General features: G+C 37.3%; 2 protein-coding genes across 8 annotated transcripts in view; one reads left to right on the top strand and one right to left on the bottom strand.

Moving 5' to 3' along the window:
* The first annotated feature begins 240 nt into the window (after positions 1 to 240).
* LOC142978457 (N-acetylneuraminate (7)9-O-acetyltransferase) lies at positions 241 to 11,312 on the top strand. The gene is made up of 10 exons (XM_076122921.1): positions 241 to 584; positions 845 to 941; positions 3,017 to 3,120; positions 3,822 to 3,978; positions 4,507 to 4,768; positions 5,099 to 5,319; positions 5,698 to 6,009; positions 6,514 to 6,823; positions 7,265 to 7,506; positions 7,864 to 11,312. Exons 1-10 carry the CDS (start codon positions 452 to 454, stop codon positions 8,429 to 8,431), a joined length of 2,406 nt encoding a protein of 801 aa, XP_075979036.1. The 5' UTR covers positions 241 to 451; the 3' UTR covers positions 8,432 to 11,312.
* A 708-nt stretch (positions 11,313 to 12,020) lies between these two features.
* The window catches only part of LOC142978322 (uncharacterized), a 273,041-nt gene continuing 265,742 nt past the window's right edge, over positions 12,021 to 19,319 (bottom strand). For 3 of the 7 annotated variants that reach the window (XM_076122707.1, XM_076122711.1, XM_076122713.1), the window contains 6 exons: positions 19,006 to 19,264; positions 18,605 to 18,922; positions 17,196 to 18,338; positions 16,945 to 17,118; positions 15,921 to 16,027; positions 12,021 to 15,834 (listed from right to left, as the gene is read on the bottom strand). In XM_076122707.1, the coding sequence (XP_075978822.1) occupies positions 15,567 to 15,834; positions 15,921 to 16,027; positions 16,945 to 17,118; positions 17,196 to 18,338; positions 18,605 to 18,922; positions 19,006 to 19,264 (2,269 nt within the window). In that variant the 3' untranslated portion in view covers positions 12,021 to 15,566. The remainder of the gene's footprint in view (positions 15,835 to 15,920; positions 16,028 to 16,944; positions 17,119 to 17,195; positions 18,339 to 18,604; positions 18,923 to 19,005; positions 19,265 to 19,319) is intronic. The other 4 variants (XM_076122709.1, XM_076122708.1, XM_076122710.1 and 1 more) reach the window with 4 other exon arrangements.

Genomic DNA, 19,319 nt, shown 5'->3' with positions numbered 1-19,319 from the left:
AGTGAGTCAGATTATTTTTTTTTCCAAAGTTAAATAACCGGCTTCACAATCATAATAAATTATTATAAACGTTACAGTCTGAAGTTATAAAATGTTTTTTTCCATGGCAATTCTCAGAATTTGTTCGGATACATTAACTAAAATTGTGCACTGACATAAGCAAAATCGACTAAAATGTTGGCTCTCTAGTGATAGTTACATGTGAAATCAATTTGACATTTAAATTTTATCTGTGCTTTGATTGAAGTCAGAAAGAAGTTGTTGTTTGCAAATCGTAGCATTTATGAAATGGAAATAAAATATAATTCGTATTATAATACACTATTCAGTAATAAAATCTGCCTCTGATTTATCTATCAAGTTCTTATTGAGTACCAAATCGTGTTATGTTGTTCTATTTATCGTAATTCTGTTCATAAACTGAGGGAATTTTATTTACAAAGTGATTGCGATGGGTTCTTACAGTAAAAAGTCGTCTGCAGAGTGGTTTATAGACCAGTTAAACGTGGAAAACGCTAAATTAGTAGCTTTAGTGTTGGTGGTTGGATTTATAGGCTATCATGGAATACTTCACTTGAAATACGGTAAATATTAGCATTCAAACTTAACCTTCACGCAGCTAATAAAAAACGCAATAATTGCTGTGAAATCAGCCTTACGGCCACACAGGCCCTTATTAGGACATTGTTATGGTCTATTCTTATTTGTTATGAATGAATCAATTATACATAATATTGGCTATAATTTTTTTTCGCCTCTTCTGTAGCCGCTGCCATTATCGAGTTTCTTATGTTTGTTTCTAAGCTGTGTTGTAAATAAGCTTAATATAATTGTGTTGTTCCAGGGTCTGATTCATGTACCTGGCTGCTAACATCCGGAAGGTATAAAGGTGATCATGAATGGCAACCTTATGGGTGTATGTTGCACAGATATTCAAAAACGTGAGTAGTTTTTATTCATTTTTTATTGTATTCTGTCGCAATATTAAAATGAGCATTACTAATAAAAAATACTATAAGACATTAATATAAATATTAAATTAAATCACTGAATAATAAACAATTACATTAATTTGTAATAAAATAACCATGAATGTCAGTTTCAAAAAGAATAACATTTTAACTAATACTTATTGTACCAGTTGGAGTATAATAAAAAATATGATAAACCTAATTAGTTTAAAATTTTAATTAGCATTCAGACAAACCCTAATTAATGGAAAAAACTAATTGGACAGAACTTTGCAGTAGTTTGTTAATAGGGTTTCCACCAAGACCCATATAACAAGGTTTAAAAAGTTTTTTAGTTCAGTTATTGCATGGGCATGCACTATTAAATAATGTGCCGTAAGTACCCAAATAGGTAATTCTGTGATTGTATTTCAGAAAAACTTTTGATTAAGTTATATCCCCTTAAAACAAAAAGTTTTTATTTAAAATTTGAAGTATTCCAATCAATAAGTAATCTAATATTTTAAGTAGAAGTTTAGTTAATATCTTAGGATTAGTTTAGGTACATTAAGTATTCCAATAAGAAAGTATTCTAATATTATAAAAAAACAAAAAATATCTGGTTCAGTCTCTTTCTCTCGGCCATCCCTAATATTGACCTAGATTGTAAACAAGCTGCAGTCTAAATGAGTGTTTAACTGTGACATAATCTAATCAGAGATAGTTTAAACACTTACACTGTGACTCACTTGAACATGTGTGTAGATATTACTACTTATAGTTTGATAAACACCTGAAGTTTTTGATAGGACAATTTTAAACAAAGTTAGTTAATTGCTTATAAGATAATGCTACTACTCGACTGTGGTCTAAAATTCTGAAACCTTAATAATTTTGAGAATACTAGTTTCAGGCACTCAAAAAAGCTGAAAGATAAAGAATATTCAAAACAACTTTTTCTTTGCATTTTTGAGTTAAAAACCTCATAAGTTTTAATGAAAATCTAAACCTCCTACTTTTATTTATTTCTATATTATATTAAAACATTGTGTTTAAAAATAATCCTATATACATAAGTAAGTACCAGTAAAGACAGAATTCTTAGACTTTCATATCTTGCTAGAAGTATGCAGTCTGCGGTCAATTATCCTCTCTTATGCATTCATAAGCCGCAGTAATTAAACATAACCTAATTAATATTCCCGGGTCATGTTATAAACAGCGGGATGTATTAATGACACATGTTTTGTGCACTCTATGGTGGTATAAGTAGAGGAAAGAGTGTGTTTTTATGAGTGTTTATCCTACATTATGTTATTTATTAGTTATTTTTGTGGTTGGTTTTCCTAGTATGTGATAAGGAATTAAAATTGAATGCAGAGTTGTTCACATTTTATTTAAAAAGGCGATAGTTTCATATGATTATCTGGGTTACAATTGACAGTTCTGTATATTCCAAATTAAAGTGGTTGTATCAAACATGCCACTGCCAGTTGCATAAGTGTGTGGCTTACTAATGTTTTAAATTCAAAATTTTGTACATCTCTTGCCAGCCGCAAATCTTTCATGCATTGCTTAATGTATAATAGAATACGGGAATTAACGCGAACACGCATTTTACCTTAAAATGCCTAACGTTTCGGCGCAGGTTGCACTCGCCGTGGTCCCAGACAGTCTGCCTGGGACCACGGCGAGTGCAACCTGCGCCGAAACGTTAGGCATTTTAAGGTAAAATGCGTGTTCGCGTTAATTCCCGTATTCTATTATACATTAAACATGCAACGCGAGAGTTTAAAAGTTATGATTTCATGCATTGCACCCTACTAAGTTGTTGTCTAAATAACAAACAGACAAACACTTTGAAGTTGATACCATCATTATCTGCATAAAAGAAAGAACTAAGTTTCTGTTTGATTTCGTCCAAATGTCATGCGAATAGAAGTAGGTACTTAAATCTCAAAAATAAAATAGTTTCCTATAATAAACCAATCATATGAAAAACTAAGTGCTAAGTTATTCAAAAGTAATTCAAGTATATCACACCTACATTATTTTTTATATTACAGAGACGCGCGGCGATGTCTCCGTTACTTAGCGTTTTGGGGCAAATACAACAGTTTCGCGTTCATAGGAGACTCGCGGCTCGAACAACTGTATGAATATTTTATAAGTAAGTGACACGCAACGTAATACAGCTTACACAATAACCTTCTAATGATGCTTCGGTTGTCGATATCTAGATTATAATAATATGTTTGATGTCAAGGTGAAAGCTGTTGCTAAGTTGTTTTGAGTGATTTAAAGAATTTTGTCTCAGTTTTGTATACAAAATCAGCCACAACTCAACTAGTAGCTTATCAAAAATACTGCCTCCGTGGCGCAGTGGTTTAGGTCACCACGCCGATACCACTGCATCGGGAAGTCGTGGGTTCGATTCCCACACGGAGCAATTATTTGTGCGATCCACAAATAATTGTTTCGGGTCTGGTTGTGCTTTGTGTCCGTTGTTTGTATGTTTGTAAAAGTCCCCGCGACACAAGAGCAATTCTTAGTGCGGGAGTTGTCTTTTTTAATAAAAAAAAAAAAAAAACTCAAGTTCGGCAAAGGCTTGTCATTTGTCGGTCTAGAAAAATTAATTATGGCGATTGAAGATGGTGTAAGAATTATGAATTTTATTGCTTGAACTATCCTTTGCGTGGCCTACAACTGCTTCTGTCTCCGCCCTCATCTAACGTCAAAAATAATATAGTTTGGTTTGAAGTCGTAAATTTTCGTTACGCGCAGCTTTCAATAAACTACATCAGTAGGAAACTATTGGAACATAATTTTAACAGTATTAGGAACTATTATAACAGAAGTTCTTCATTGCAGGTGTCGTTAAAACCCGGTTAGACTTAGATGGCTCGTACTCCACAGTGGACCATAAGATGCCTAACTACACATATGTCGACCACAAGCTGCGTCTATCTGTCACGTTCATATACAGTGATGATGTGTCCAAGACCATGGTTGAACAGTTCCGGACGTGGTGAGTATATTAACGAAGAAAAAGATTATATTAGGCATAGTAAAGTCACATTTTAGGCATTAGGCTGTTATCCCACTGGCGTTAAATGAGCGTTACCGACTTCCCATTTGTAGGCAACAGGTGCAAAAAGCCGTTCTGCTTTGTCTTTATGCTTCAAATAATATGCGCGATGTAAACGTAGCAGATAGTGAACGTTAACGCTTGCCATGCAACGCACACGCTGCGTAATCTTCGAAGAGACGTCGACGCCCGTAAAACGCCAGTGGGATCGTGGCTCTGGACTACCGATCGAAAGGTAGAATTTTCATTAAACTAACTCAATTCAAACAAGATTTTAAGTATTGAGTTAGGACGGACCGGGATCCTTAATGGATATTTTATTCGATATGAACGTATACGCATGTATACGTGCACGTAATTTTAATTCTCGCTACACATAAAATGTTATTGCTTCCTTAAACTTTCAACTTTTATTTATTTTGTCTAGCACTTGACTTGACCTGAATAACACAGTTGACTTCTCAACAGGCAGCGTTCAGACCAGCCTCCCTCCGTTATAGTGGCTTCAACAGGCCTTCAACTGCTGAAAACCCGCAACACTACCGACTTAGTTCTAGAAGAATACAAGAGGAACCTCACACACTTGGTACAAGCGATAGACTCCCTTGCAGCGAGGAATACCCAGGTCTTGTGGAAGCTGAGCGAGTCGGTCGATGTGAACAAGATGAAGAATGAGAATAAAAGGATTAATAATAATGATATTGATGCTTATAATAGAGCTGCTATTGAGGTAATTATATGATTAAGTATTACATTTATGAGGTGCTCATAGCCAGTTGCGTAGTAGACGATCAGTGGGATAAGTAACCCTTGACCCACTCATTTCAAATATTTTGTATGTAAGTGAAGTTAAGTTTACGAAATTAACGATATTTTGAATTTGAAATACTTCGAAGTTTATAAGTATTTTTATCAGTTGTCTAATTACCATAGTACAAGCTCTGTTTTATTTTCAATCGCATAACTATGTGTGAGTTGTCCAATGGTATTATTTATTTGTTATTTATACGAATAGACATTTAGGAAACTTTCTCTAAAAACTTCAATTTTTTTTTTCTAGATCCTAACTCACAGTGCAGCCAAGATGTGGAACTCGGCCCGCCTCGTGGCGGAGGAGGGCGGCGACGTGACGCTGAGCGACACGGCGCTGCGGCACGCGGCGCAGCTGTTGCTGAACATGTTCTGTAACGATCACATGAACTTCAACGACGGCAGCTGCTGCGCCGAGCCTGAACCTTACACACAGCTACAGATATTGACCTTTGCGCTGTTTTTATTATGGTGAGTTATATACACGTGTTAGAAGGCAAATTGCAACTAATGTGGGTAGTAACGACTGCTTAATGCAGAGACTACTGAATGCATTAACTGCAGACTGCATCGTCTATAGACTACAGACTGTAACAACTACAGATTGCATCAACAGCAGACTGCATCGGCTCCTGACTGTTATGACTGCGGACTGCATGAATTGCAAAATGCATCAACTGCAGACAACAACATTGATTGCAGCAATGATTTGACCAATTCATTTCGACGATATTGCAGTTGTTGAAAATTCAATGATTAATCTCACAAAACTCTTACTTCCGTCTTTGTAATACAATTCAGTAATTAACATAGTTAGTGCTAGATTAACGTGGGTACCGTTTGTTCCAGCGCAGTGGTAGCGTGTGCACGTCGCGCGTGGTCGTGCTACGAGAGTGTGCAGCTCGTGGCGCGCGGGTACTCGCCGCTCGCGCCCCCCGCCCCCCTCCCGCCCGGCACGTCGCCCCCCGGCCCGCCCCCCTCCCCCTCCGCCCTCGCAGCGCTCGCCAAGCTGGGCCTCATCATGGCATACTTCTATCTTTGCGATAGAACTAATTTCTTTATGAAAGAGAATAAATATTATTCTGAGTGGAGCTTCTGGTTGCCCGTTGGATATGTGTTTGTGTTGGGACTGTTCTTTACGGACCAGTCTAGGTCTAATAGGTGAGTTATTGTAGATCTTTATGGCTTTTTGCGTATCTTTAGATGAATAAACTTGCGGCACTGTCCATAAGTGATGAAGATGCCATTTTAAAACTGCTTTATGATTGTCTTAACGAAAATTTAGGAATGCGAAGATATACACAAATTTAACAATAATGGATAATCCAAGACTTTTCATAAAAATATTATGAAGTTATGAAAGGCTTTCGTTTTGTTTCTTCTAAGGAAGTTTTGTTTCTTTCACTCTTTAGCGAAAAGAAAAAGAGAAAACAAATTTTAGTAGTTTTTTTACTAAAATGGGTTTACAGTGTGTTTGTGAATAAGAGGGTTAGTTTATTAACACAAGCATTTTTTTCTTAAGTTATTCAAAAGCAAGCCAGCCTATTTTATCACTTTTATAGCTAAAATCATTATAAATATTGTTGAAAACAAAGTAACCAAATGTATTTGCCAATTTATAAATTGACAAAAAATGTTGCACTAAACAGTTATTTCCACCTACAGAGTCCTCCACCGAGAACAGACAGACGAATGGAAAGGCTGGATGCAGCTAGTCATACTAGTGTACCAAGTCACGGGGGCCAGTAAAGTGCTGCCCATCTACATGCTAGTCCGCGCACTCGTCTCCGCCTACCTGTTCCTCACCGGCTACGGACACTTCTACTACACGTGGAAGACAGGAGACACTGGCCTAGTTAGATACTTCAGAGTGATATTCAGGCTCAACTTTCTGACCGTTGTGCTGTGTTTAACCATGAATAGACCCTACCAGTTTTACAGTTTTATACCGCTGGTGTCCTTTTGGTATACTTTGGTTAGTATTTATTTGAGTTTCTTTATAGGTTTGTAACTTCGAATAGAATTTCCCATAAGGAAAAATTCACTTGTCCACTTCATTGTCTGATTTTTGTATGACTTTGTTATTATAATGAACAACAAAAAATACTGTAAAAGTCGAAACAAGCGACTCTACATAACATCAATTTTTGCTGATAGGTTTCAAACACCGTAAGTATTGCCTTAAACGTGCCGTACACTTAAAGTTGGGAAAAAATACTGCTAATTTCAGGAATATAATTTCAAAATAAAAACATGCAACGTTCTAAGTACGTTTTTTTAAAGCTATTTCACACAACATTAACCCAAGCAATATGTACGTCCTACGTATACGTACACTGATGTATACATGCACTGACGTATACGTTTATGCGTACATTCTATAAAACATCTACAGTAATAAAATCCTTTCTTCCAGATGTTCGCAATCTTCGCCCTCCCGCCTCACATCCACCCGTCCTCCACTCACACCGTGGAGTCCAAGCCGTACCAGTACCTGTACATAGCGATCAAAGTGATCGGCCTGCTAGTGATCGTGACGGTGTTATATCTGAGCGAGGTGTTCTTTCAGAAGATCTTCGTGACGCGGCCGTGGAAGGCGCTGTTCGTTAACTCCGATGATGATATACATCAGTGGTGGCTGCAGTGGAAACAAGATCGGTGAGACATTTTATATTCATTTCAGTTTGATATGAAAATTTTGTTGCTGCTTTTGATTTCGGATTACTTATTTGTGTGTTATACATTAAGGAAATTGCAACTAAACATTATACTTGGGGCATTAAAGAAAAAACTCTAAACGACTTGATTAATCTACTAAAATGAAAATATAGAGCCGTAATAAAATAAAGCAACATTGCTACAGTTAAGCTGATAGTTCTTCTTCTTCTTCATATTTCGATATTTTTACTCATATTAACTAGGGTTATCGTTATTGATCATTATAAGACTGCTTAAGAAAAACATATTTAAATCGATTTTCAGAAGCAACCAAACAGTTTAACTTTTTCCTTGCAGTTACTCCATGGCATTCGGCATAATGTTCGCCCTAGCCTACTTACTAGCAGCTCGCTACAAGCTGTTGGACGACAAGACGCACAGCAACCTGTTCCCGCGCGGCGCCGCGCTCAGCGCCACGCTGCTGGCCTTCACCGCGCTCGGCTCCTACGTCACCTTCACCTTCTGCTGCAACAACACCATCGACTGCAACGAGATACATTCCTACGTCGCCTTCCTACCCATCGTGAGCTACATCATACTACGCAATGTATCCGGTGCACTGCGAATGCGACACTCTTCGATGTTCGCTTGGTTCGGGTCGATTACTTTAGAATTGTTCGCCAGTCAGTCTCATATATGGCTCGCGGCCGATACTCACGGTGTGTTAGTGCTTATACCCAGTGCTCCGATATTAAATTTAATATTAACGTCCTATATTTTCGTGTGTACGGCTCACGAGATACATAAATTGACGGGGATAATTCTACCGTACGCGGTGCCCGATGATTGGAAGTCGGTTTTAAGAAATTTTGCGATATTTTTAGCAATTTTAGTACCGATTGGGATTCATGATGGTATGTTTTAAGAGAATATCCTTTGAAAGGACGGCTTTATTGTAAATCTACAGCCTTTTGTGGCCGAAGGGAAGAGTTTTATCTGTGAAATCCAGTGATTTGTAAAGATTTCCAGTGCGATTACGAACTTGAGATACTAACGTATTGAATTCATATCGAATATGACATTTTTTATTTGTAAAACGATCTCTTAAACATACCCTAGAGGTGTTGATCAAACTTCAATGTAAAAAATTACATAAGCAACTAAATAAGTTTGCAAATAATACGAGAAGTAGTGTGAATAAATGAACGAAAATGGTCCTTACGGCTTTGATAATAAGGAGTGAGCTTTGTACTAGAGAGTTGTAATATAAGTAATAGCTACGAGATGCTTACGATAATATTGGCTGTGTATAAAGTGATTGGACTGAAGGCAACAAGGTGTGTGATGTAAGCAATAAATGTGTAAATAGTATTTATTACCAGTGCTCTTTAAGAAAATAAAGCATTTGTTTGTGGCTTGATTAAACCTTCCTCAGGAATCGGTATCTATTTGGTAAAGACCGCATGAAAATCCGTTTAGTAGATTTTGAGCTCGTCGCGGAAAGACAGACGCGGCGAGTTGACTTTGTTCTATAATATTTATATATAGATGAGAAAAATTTCCATATCTGTATGTTTTTTTTTTATTTTATGTTCCGTTTTTACGCATTGGAATGGAGCCCTAAAATTTAAGAAAAGACAAATATTTTCTATACGATTTGTTTGCTATCGATTTCGATGAATACTTTCGCAACCCTAGTCAAAACAGTTTGACATCTGTCATTTTCATCAAGCTATTTAAAAACAGTGTAGTCAAAAGTTTTTAAATATCTCAAAAATAAGTAAACACAGGTGTTTTAAATTATTCGTGCAAAATAATATATTAAAGATCTGTCTTTAGGCTATTGTGAAATCTATGTATAATTTTGCTAAACGTAGCAAATTTTTCACTATTGAATATAACGAAAGCATTTTTGAAAAATACTTTGTCACCTACCCTCATTTATTGAAACATGGAAGCTTGCAAAAATGTAAGTACATTATATAATAAGTATTTATAAGTTTTGTACATGTATTAAAGTCTAGTCTGTAGTGTATTTTCTAGGATATAAGCCAGCTTTACACACACTTTATCGCCTATGAAACATCAATCGCGCGAGAAAGAGCACGCGTTTAAAGGGTGTGTAAGGGGAAAGGAAAGACCACACGCTCATCAGTCGACAGTCGTGCGCGCGAAGAAAATTGCAAGCGAAGAGCGCGCAGGCTTATGGCGCGTTCCCACTATGTCGTAACGTTTAATTTATTGTTCAGCGACTGTTGTCTCTAGCTGTTCCATTATAACGATTGCTTGTCGTCAAAAAAAAATATCGTTTAGTGACTGTCGTATCTAGCCGTCCCCACTGTCACGATAATCGGTCGTCACTGCAAAAATGTCGTAGACGACAGTAAGTTATGTCGTTCTATATGTGAACACCTCCATTTAAATATATAAGCCACGACACTTAAAACTACACGATTATCTGTCTTCACGACAAAGTGGGAACCTTACCCGTGCGTAATCCTGTACGCTCCTAAGAACGTGCGATAGAGTGTGTGTGTAAAGCTGGCTGTTTTGTACAGGCGTGGAAAGACGTGTATGACCGTTCACGATTATTTATTATATATAGAATATATAGATAACTTATACCGATCTTAAAGACAATTTGTATGTGATCAAAATTCTGATATACCTATATATAAGCTTTTGTAAATACAGTCGTTCTATTTTTAATATAGAAAAGTCTTTTTATAACAGGCAATAGATTCAGGTTTTCTATTTTGTAGTGTGTTATTAAAATTTACACTTATTTGGATCTATGAATAACCATAACTGGATCAGTTTTTTAATATTACATCGCAGTTCAAATTGTTCAATGCAGTTAAGTCAAGCAGTACCGCGATTTTCTATAGTTAGTACTATCGACCAGTAGACAATAGTTCTTACGAAATACGCTAGGGGCGCTGATATTTTTTTAAGCAAAATTGCTCTATGAGTACTCGGTTGTCGATAGTAGTAGAAAATCGGGTCTCAAAATATAAAAATACCATAATATTAATAATTTACTGGTTATTTTGAAATAAGGTTGTGTTAAAACTTTACTTAATGAACGGCTTTCATTTATACAAATTATATTTAATTGCTTACGAATATAATAGTACAAAACCGATACAAATAGTATTTAAAGTCACATTGCGTGAAAGGCTAATGGCCGAATACTGAAACATAACTCTATAATGCAAATAGGTAATATTATTATTGAAGTGTAGTTTGGCCAGCTATTCGGCCTCAAGGTCTAACTCAGTCAGTGGGACAATATTGGATTAAATTTATTTCTTTAACTGTACGTTCGGCGCAGCAGTTAACGTGGTCACTTCGTCAAAATAGCGCCGCGTGTGGTGGGTTAAAATCCCACCGGGACAAATATTCGTGTGATCAGCACGAGTATCTATTCTGATTTTCTGAACCTGGTTGTCGGTTTATCTTTATAAGTATGTATATACAAGTATATAAGTATGTTTATCAGTTATTTGGTAACCATAGTACAAGCTCTGCTTAGAATGAAATCAAATGGTCGTGTATGAGTTGTCCAATTATTATCCGATGTCCATTAGATTCGATTCATTTAACGTAATTTAGAACAATACTTCTTTTGAAAGCTACTTGAAATTGACTAATGTTTTAATATTCGGCCCTAAGTGTAAAAGAACCAAGTAATAAGATAACGTTACAGCGATGCTGTCAGTAAAATTGTGAATTATCTAAGCTTTATTTATGTGTATATTATGTGCTGTATATTTTGTACTATAATAAAAGGTTGATTGAAGAGAAATAAACTTGTGTTTCTTAATTACTTACAGTTTTAAACCGGTTTAAGGAAACTTGATGGCCGGAACGACGGGGAAGAATAAGGTATGTCGCATTTTTAATTAACATTTTGTTATATAGATTTCTGTATAGTATTATTATTGCAAACTAGCTGCCTCGCGCAACTTCGCTTGCGTCACATAAGTCAAAGTCAAAATTTTCCCTGTTTTTGTAACATTTTTTTACTGGTACTCTGTTCCTATTGGTCGTAGCGTGATGATATAGCCTCTAGCCTTCCTCAACAATCAGGCTATGCAACAGTAAAATATTTTTTTCAATTCGCACCAGCAGTTCCTGAGATTAGTGCGTTTAAACAAACAAACTCTATAACTTTATAATATTAGTATAGATATTGTATCGTAGTTTGATTGTGGTTTAGGTATTCTGTATAATAATATTATTGCATATAAGATTTTAGGATAATTAAAGTTGGGATTTCGCTTTACGTATTCTTATACGCTATGTAACGTATACGTGATACGTATGCCATAATTATAAGTTTCGTAATTAAATTTTCATTTGATATATTGATATCAAATGAAAATATATTTAATGTTTTAAGAGAGTACATTATGACTTGATATAATTTTTATATCGGAAGGAGTTTTTTAGGTATTACTTTGTAATACGAAAATGCATTACTTGGAGAAAATAACACACAGTAATAACAAGCAAAATTTATTTACCTTTATATTTTACATTGTGAATAAGACGTTAATATATTGAATATACACCTTAACTTATAATGCGTATGTGTAAAACATATGTACATCACTCGCTTAGTGCTACGAATATCCGATCAGTAATGAAAACATTACAAAAGTGACGATACATCAACACAAGAACGTAGAAATTATTTGACAATTGAAAGTATTATTAAAACCCTGCGACAAAACGTTTAATCCTATCACTGACAATAATCTGATATACTATAACAATTTTTTTCTAATGTAGGTATATGTATCCCCTTATGGTCCCCCTCAAGATCAAAATGTTCACAAGAACCAGTTTCAGTCGGACACTAACCATTTGAAATTTCATACACAGGCATTACCTTCCCCGACATCATACCATAACCCGAATACCTAACCCCACTTAATTAAGATCGAGGGGCTATTTGCCGCTAGCTGTAATATAATATGTAATGGTGACAGTCCATTTATTATAATTTTTATTTGTTATAAATCAGACACTGACAGTGTTTAGAATAAAGAAACTGAAAATAATTTCATTTAGTAACTCACACACTAGGAATAACTTTGTCATCCTCTCAATTCTCTGTGACTTTCCAAATAATGTGCCATAAGTTTTATGGTAACAGGCTTTCACAAATCCTCTTTAATAAACGTTTGTCGTAGGTCTTATCAAGATAGTTAGCACTGAAATATATCAAAATTAAGTTTATATAATGTCAGAATAGTGCTCTTTTCACACGATATAAATGAATTTATATGTTAAATGGTTTTTCATAAGACCTTCTTAATATTCATGTGATTTAATACGTAATTTTAAAGACAGCAGTTATGTTACGGTAAAGTTCGAAGTTAGACAGATTTATAAACGTTCACAAAAGTAATCGGAAATTAGGTATTTATTTTATAAATAAAAATTAGATATTAGAATAGTCGCAATTAGGCATTTTTGATTCAAGAGTTTTAAAACGGATTCTTATATTATTTTCAAATAAGTATGTTAACACATTTTAAAGTTTACTCGAACAGAACTCGAACCTTTATCATCGACATCTAAACCGCATTTGAGCTGCACGCTATCAATCACAGAATATTTTTTATTTTACTTTTAATTTATACAACATTTTTAATTTCACTAATTTATCATAATGTATTGCTTACAATAATTGGGTGCTCTCACGAAGACTAATTTTGACTTTTTCTATTTTGATTAAATATTAATAATATTTAATATTATGTAGTATGAAAAGCAACAGGCATACTGCACGAATTAAAAATAAAACCATATCTTTTAAAACTGTTTAATGCATCTAACTTGCCTGTTGAAAAATTGCCATTTATAATTGATTTAAAAAAAAATTAGTAACTAATAAGAAATATCAATTAAAAATATATGATTAATTGTTATTCAGAAGTATTTGAATGTTGAAAAGACGAATAGTATTAGTGATAAATGCATATATAACATGGCCAAATGTTCATATCTACAAACGTTAAGAGACTCGAAGGCACGGAAACACTGGTCTCGCCGGAGACCGCAGGGTATCGAGTGATGAACTATAGTCAAAGTAACTGGAACACATCCACGCACCGACCGAGCGAGAAACGAATAAGCGACATTTTAAGAGTTAAGTTTTAGAAAATCAGTCTCAATGAACAGGCCATTATTTTTCATAATTTTTAGTTACACTATTTTACATTTAGACGCGTTCTAAGCAATGGATAGGTAATTATTACAATTTGGGCAGGGTATGATAGTATTTATTAACTTTTTGAACGTAGTTGTATCATCCTTAGCGTAATAAAGTACTAACAATTAGGATATTTTCATTATTGGATCAGTTATCGATTACTCGATGTTCAAAAAGTTAATATTCAATAATGTTATACCGAGTTCGCGTTAAAACTATAATAGTTAACTAGCAATATATGTTATTAACTGTTCAAATTATACATCTATGGCCACATATGAAACTGATGTTGCAGTAAGTAATACGAAACACGACATTTTACGGTCTTTCTAGAAAATAAAACATTAAACATGAATACAAATAATTCACATCGAACACAGAGATACTAACTTACATAGGTATAAAATATTAAAGTATATTTTAAATATTAGCATTTACAGTATATACGATAGACACTGAAACATAAATACACAGATATCTAAGTTGTGTTAGTGCACAAACAATGTCAGTCTTTGTACAGTCGAATCACATAAAATTATTGCTGGAGCTGTATCTAAGCATCTAGTGATCTCATACTAATACTAGGTAATTACGAAATTATAGTTTAATACAAGGAAATGAAAGAAACAGATGGGAGATAGGAGTAGGGTACTTCTAACCGCTACGACTTAAAACAACGAGATCTATAATATTGGATAGATTTTTTAAGGATTTTTTCATTATTTCGAGGCTAACTAAACTAGGTCTCTATTGGTTATAGGTAAGATTACTATTATGTCTCAAAATAAATATGCATTAAGAAGTAGGAACGGAAGAGGGAATCGTTAACAGGACGACTATGAAGCGAGCCCCCCCGCGGGGCGAAGTTAGTGTTGATCTATCTAGAACATCGATGCAATCAACTATTCTATTGGTGCGTCAGTAAGTACATACTTAGTTCAAGATATCAATATATATCTTAGCATATTATGAGTGCTTATATTCATATATATATATAAATTGTATATAAGTAGTAATTGTGCAATTGGTATACAGATTTTTTTGGGCCTTTCATTTTGTTTTATACTTACGACCTAGAACATTTTACATGTATTTTTGTCAAGAAAAAGAACAAAATTCTCTCGAATCCCGATATTTACAACAATAAATAAGTTACATATTATATTTACAAAATAGCAAAAAGTGCGCAAAAAACGATTTCACAAAATATGCATTTGAGCAATACGTTTAATATATTTACAAAAAGCAGTTTATACATAGTATTTTATAACAAAAACTACAAATTAAGCGAAATTAATTATTTATAAAACATACTAGATATTAAAACAAATCTCTATGATGTATAATGTACGTAATAAAAATGTTTGTGATGACATATTGTGTTCTACGTTACAGTACGACCCGCTAATATTACTTACAGTAAAATATTTCATTCTACAAAAACTTCTACAAATAAGTTATTGCTATCGAGAAAATTATTTACAACATGAAGCTATCGTTACGAATAGTTTGAGACATCAAAAGTGAACTGAAGAAAATCAAAATGTTTATCTTCTAAATATTAGATCTATTCAAAAACATTACTACTGTTCGTGTAACTTAGTTTAATATATCACATTAGATTAGAATCTTGTATACTCTTGTCAATTTGACAGCTGGTAGAACGTGGGCATTACTCGTTATGTCCAAAAGGGATATTATACTTCAATTCACTCAACGAGCAGGCTTGCTAGGAGCCAAAAATTCGGTCTTATAGAACATCGATCGACTATGAAGATTCTATTACAGGATGTCATTAAATGGCACTGTTTGTTCAACACATTAAGTTTAAATTTCAGTCAGAATTGTCTTGCGCCGCGGCAGTGTTTAAAGTCCTCGTGTCTTCACTTATTAACGACCTATCGTAACGTCTTTGCCTAGTGATTTTGGGTCTAACGGCACTGAGTAGAGGGGCCGATATCGCGTGGCTGGGCAGTCGACTTAAGTCTTTCCGTCCTTGGAGTAGAGGCGACGTGACGCTCGATGATTCGTCTCCTTCATCATCAGAGAGTGCTGGGTAACTTTCCTTCATTTTTAAGCTGCGTTCTAGTCGCCGGAGAAATCTGGAACGATATAACAATGAGTTAGTCTATAAACTAACGATAGAGTTAGTCAGAGTAGTAAATATGATCTAAATCAGGATACATACGGCACATACCTAATCTGGTTACTAATGGTCCTCAGTTTGTTGACTTTGGGCGGTTTCCTCGAGTCCTCTGTAAGGTCCAAACTTGATGATATTTTAGAAGACGTGTCCTGTAACATGGAGATCACAGAGTGAGGAGCAAATATCACGCACATTGTTCCTAAATATAGGTAGTTTTGTGTGCTACAGTCTCCATCGTCATACCATGCCTCTATTTTATGATAATGAAGGTGTGAAAAAATGGTACCTACATAACTTTTCAAATGAGTCATTCTAGGCTACTCCACACTCAAGATATGGGACTTATGTCATCAACAATAACTTCATCTAAAACCTAATGAGAAATAACAACCTAGAGAATGAATTCATTCCGAACAACGAACGTGATATCCAGGGTTATAATTAGGTATACCTAGGAGTAGAAAAAATAAATTCAAAAAGTGTTTTTCTAAAAATAATATGGCAGCCAATTGTAACATTCTTTAAAGAAAATAAAAATTCACTGGAAGCTCCTACAAAATTAAAAAAAAATAATAAAGTCCTGTTTAGAGGAATATAAGAAGGAAGGCAATTGTCCGTAGCTACAATCACCTCGGAACTACGGCACTTTTGTCTGCGCAGCGGTTTCCTCGAGCGAATCGGCTCACACTGAAAATAATCCAACACATGGCCGCTAGTCGAACAAATAATTATAAAAAGCTAAAATTATCAAAATGTCAGAAAATTAACAAACGTTTGACAAAATAACAGCGTGAGAATAATGTGCAGAAAAGAGAAAGTTTTGAAAAACAACTCGTTTTTGTTTCAGTGCTTTGTTTTGTGAAAATAAATGAGGTTCGTTGAAGTATCCTCGCACTAATTACCCGTACTGAGTAATTTAGATTTGAATATAATTTAAAAAAATATCAAATAATAATAAAAGATGGCATCAGTTTAGACGTCATCTTGTGTTCTGTGATTACATCTAGACATTTATACAAAACACAGACATTGCACAATGACTGCAACACGAGTAGGTAGTCAATACCTGTAGTTCCATGTCCGGCAGCCTCAGTTCCCTGGCGGAGGCGATGCTGGCGACGCTGGCGTTCGACACCGAGTCCTCGGACGACGACGACGACGCCGGGGCAGGGGCCTGAGAGCGCGAGCGTCTACGTCCACCCTTGCGACCACGAGTTCCACCCTCACGGCTTCCCGGCACCTGACGTAACAATATAAGGTTAGGTATATCTTAACATTGTTCCTATTATTTTGTATTAAGTGATTTGCAATACGAACCTCGAGCAAGTTATGCATGGAGTGCGGCATGTGCGGGAGCGTGGACTTGACCTGGCCGGCGGCGCCGCCCGTGACGTCATGCGAGGTGGTGCGCGCCGTGCGGCGGTCGCGCTTGCGCCCGCTCTTCTTCTGACAGTTGCCGGCCGACTTGTTCGCGCCCTTCACGCATTCCGAACTCGGGAAGTCGTACAACCCATCGGAATCTGTAAACGGCAGTTGTCGACCGTAAAATTGCGGCGAGAACCTTCCCAGACCGGTCTTGTCGCTTAGCGGACTCTCACTCCTCGAGCTGACGGGGCTCAGGGGTCTACTACCCTCCGGCAACAGGGTCGGCGGCCTCAGACTAGCCTTCTCATCCAGTCCTCTCTCCACACTTATACATTTAACTATCGAGCATTTGGTCACTCCGCTAGGGGCGCACAGGGTCGCCTGCGGCACTTCCAAAGTCTCTTTCAACGCGACTAGTTCCATCTCTTTCGCACTGGAGGGTACGTCGTCCACTCTCTCATCCGTCCCTATGCCCTCGTCGTTGGACTCTAACAGGGGGTCGTCGGACAGCGTCTCGGAGTCAGAGCGGCCGCGCCTACGTTCCTTACTGTCGTCGTTGGAGGCCGCCGGGCTGGAGTTGGTCTTCATGAGCGGCCGCCGCCGCGACTGAAAGCAGGACGGTCCGCCGCCGGAGCCGGGGTCTTCCATCTCCGACGGGCAGAGAGGATTGCTCGAGCCGCAGCGCGAGGGCCCCGGGCTGGCCATGGAGCTGTACCCTGACGACGAGAGGTTGGACTCTGACGGCGCGCGCTCGCCCCGCGCCGACATCGAGAACGGGCTCAGGTAGCACATGTTGGCGGAGGGCGGGGGCGGTCGGGGGGACAGCGGCTCGTCGGACTCCTCGCTGGCGTTGTACGTGACGGTGATGAGGGGCGGTGGTTGGAACTCGAGGTGCGGCGGGGTGCGGCGGGGCGGCGGGGAGCCGGGGGAGGGCCGCTCCACCAGGAGCACGGGCACGCACAGCGCCGGCGGCGCCACGGAGGGGGAGGACAGCTCTCGCTCCGAGTCCTGGCTGTGGGTGAAGCTAGGGCTGGGAGAGTCTGTGACGTGCGTGGAGGGGGTCGGCGTATCTGTGCTCATGTGCGGTTGGCGTAACTGTAAGATAAACAGAATGTTCCATTGTTACTTGTGTGCGCTTCACTACGAGTTCTGACAGTATCATTGTTTAGTGTCATTAATGATAGGTCTATTATCTAAATACTACTTTGTTATGAAAGGTAATTAAATACTGGGTAATCTACTTCTATAAGAATTATGTTATCAATAACAATAGATTAACTACAATTGAAAGCAAATTATCATACATCAACAAAACTGATATTTCATCGAATTTTTTATCTGATTGTTTAAGTGTACCATACCTTTAGTCTTAACCCCGACGTCGGTCTCTCGCTCTTGGTCTCACACTTGATTTCATCAAGTTCATCTTCGCTGGGAGACACGCAGGTCGCTGTGGACTCACTTTTTCCGTCTAACTCCATACTAGCTCGAGGCATTCGCGGGGAAGGTAGGGGAGTGGGTAAAGGGGTGGGGAGAGGGGTAGGCAGAGGTGTGGGGAGCTCTCGAATAGGAGAGAGACACTTGTTGATGCCGCTGGGGACCTCTAAGAGAATGGACGGTGGGTGCAGGAGGTTGCTGCCTGATGATGACGACTTGTGAGCACTTAGTGGATCCAGGACCTGAAGAAGGAAAAGTGTGTTAAGTGCTGGGGAACTTTATAAGTAATAGAATAATTCATTTGACTGAGGTATGATTAAGTTACCTGAATCTCAATAGTGTTATGTGGCCGCGTGACTGGTGAGTCTGGTGCCAACGAAGGTATGTGAGACGAAGCGAGAGATATGTCATCAGCATCCACCGTGTCATCCTGTGGAGATGACGCCGAGGGTGTGCTGGACACGGAGACTCCCCCGGACGACGCCCGCGACACTATCGCGGCCGATGATGACGAGAAGTTACGGAACATCGCTAGGATGGAGTCTGCACTTGAGATCTTTGGAGTTCTGTAATCGAAACGTCTACTACTAAAACTAATGAAGATTAACAAAGGAAAATCCGAGTAAAATGATTTGAAGG

This window comes from Anticarsia gemmatalis, chromosome 14 (genome assembly GCF_050436995.1).
Source record: "Anticarsia gemmatalis isolate Benzon Research Colony breed Stoneville strain chromosome 14, ilAntGemm2 primary, whole genome shotgun sequence".
Lineage (NCBI taxonomy): Eukaryota > Metazoa > Arthropoda > Insecta > Lepidoptera > Erebidae > Anticarsia > Anticarsia gemmatalis.
The sequence above is the reverse complement of the archived record's forward strand: the minus strand, read 5'-3'. Positions and strand labels throughout refer to the sequence as shown.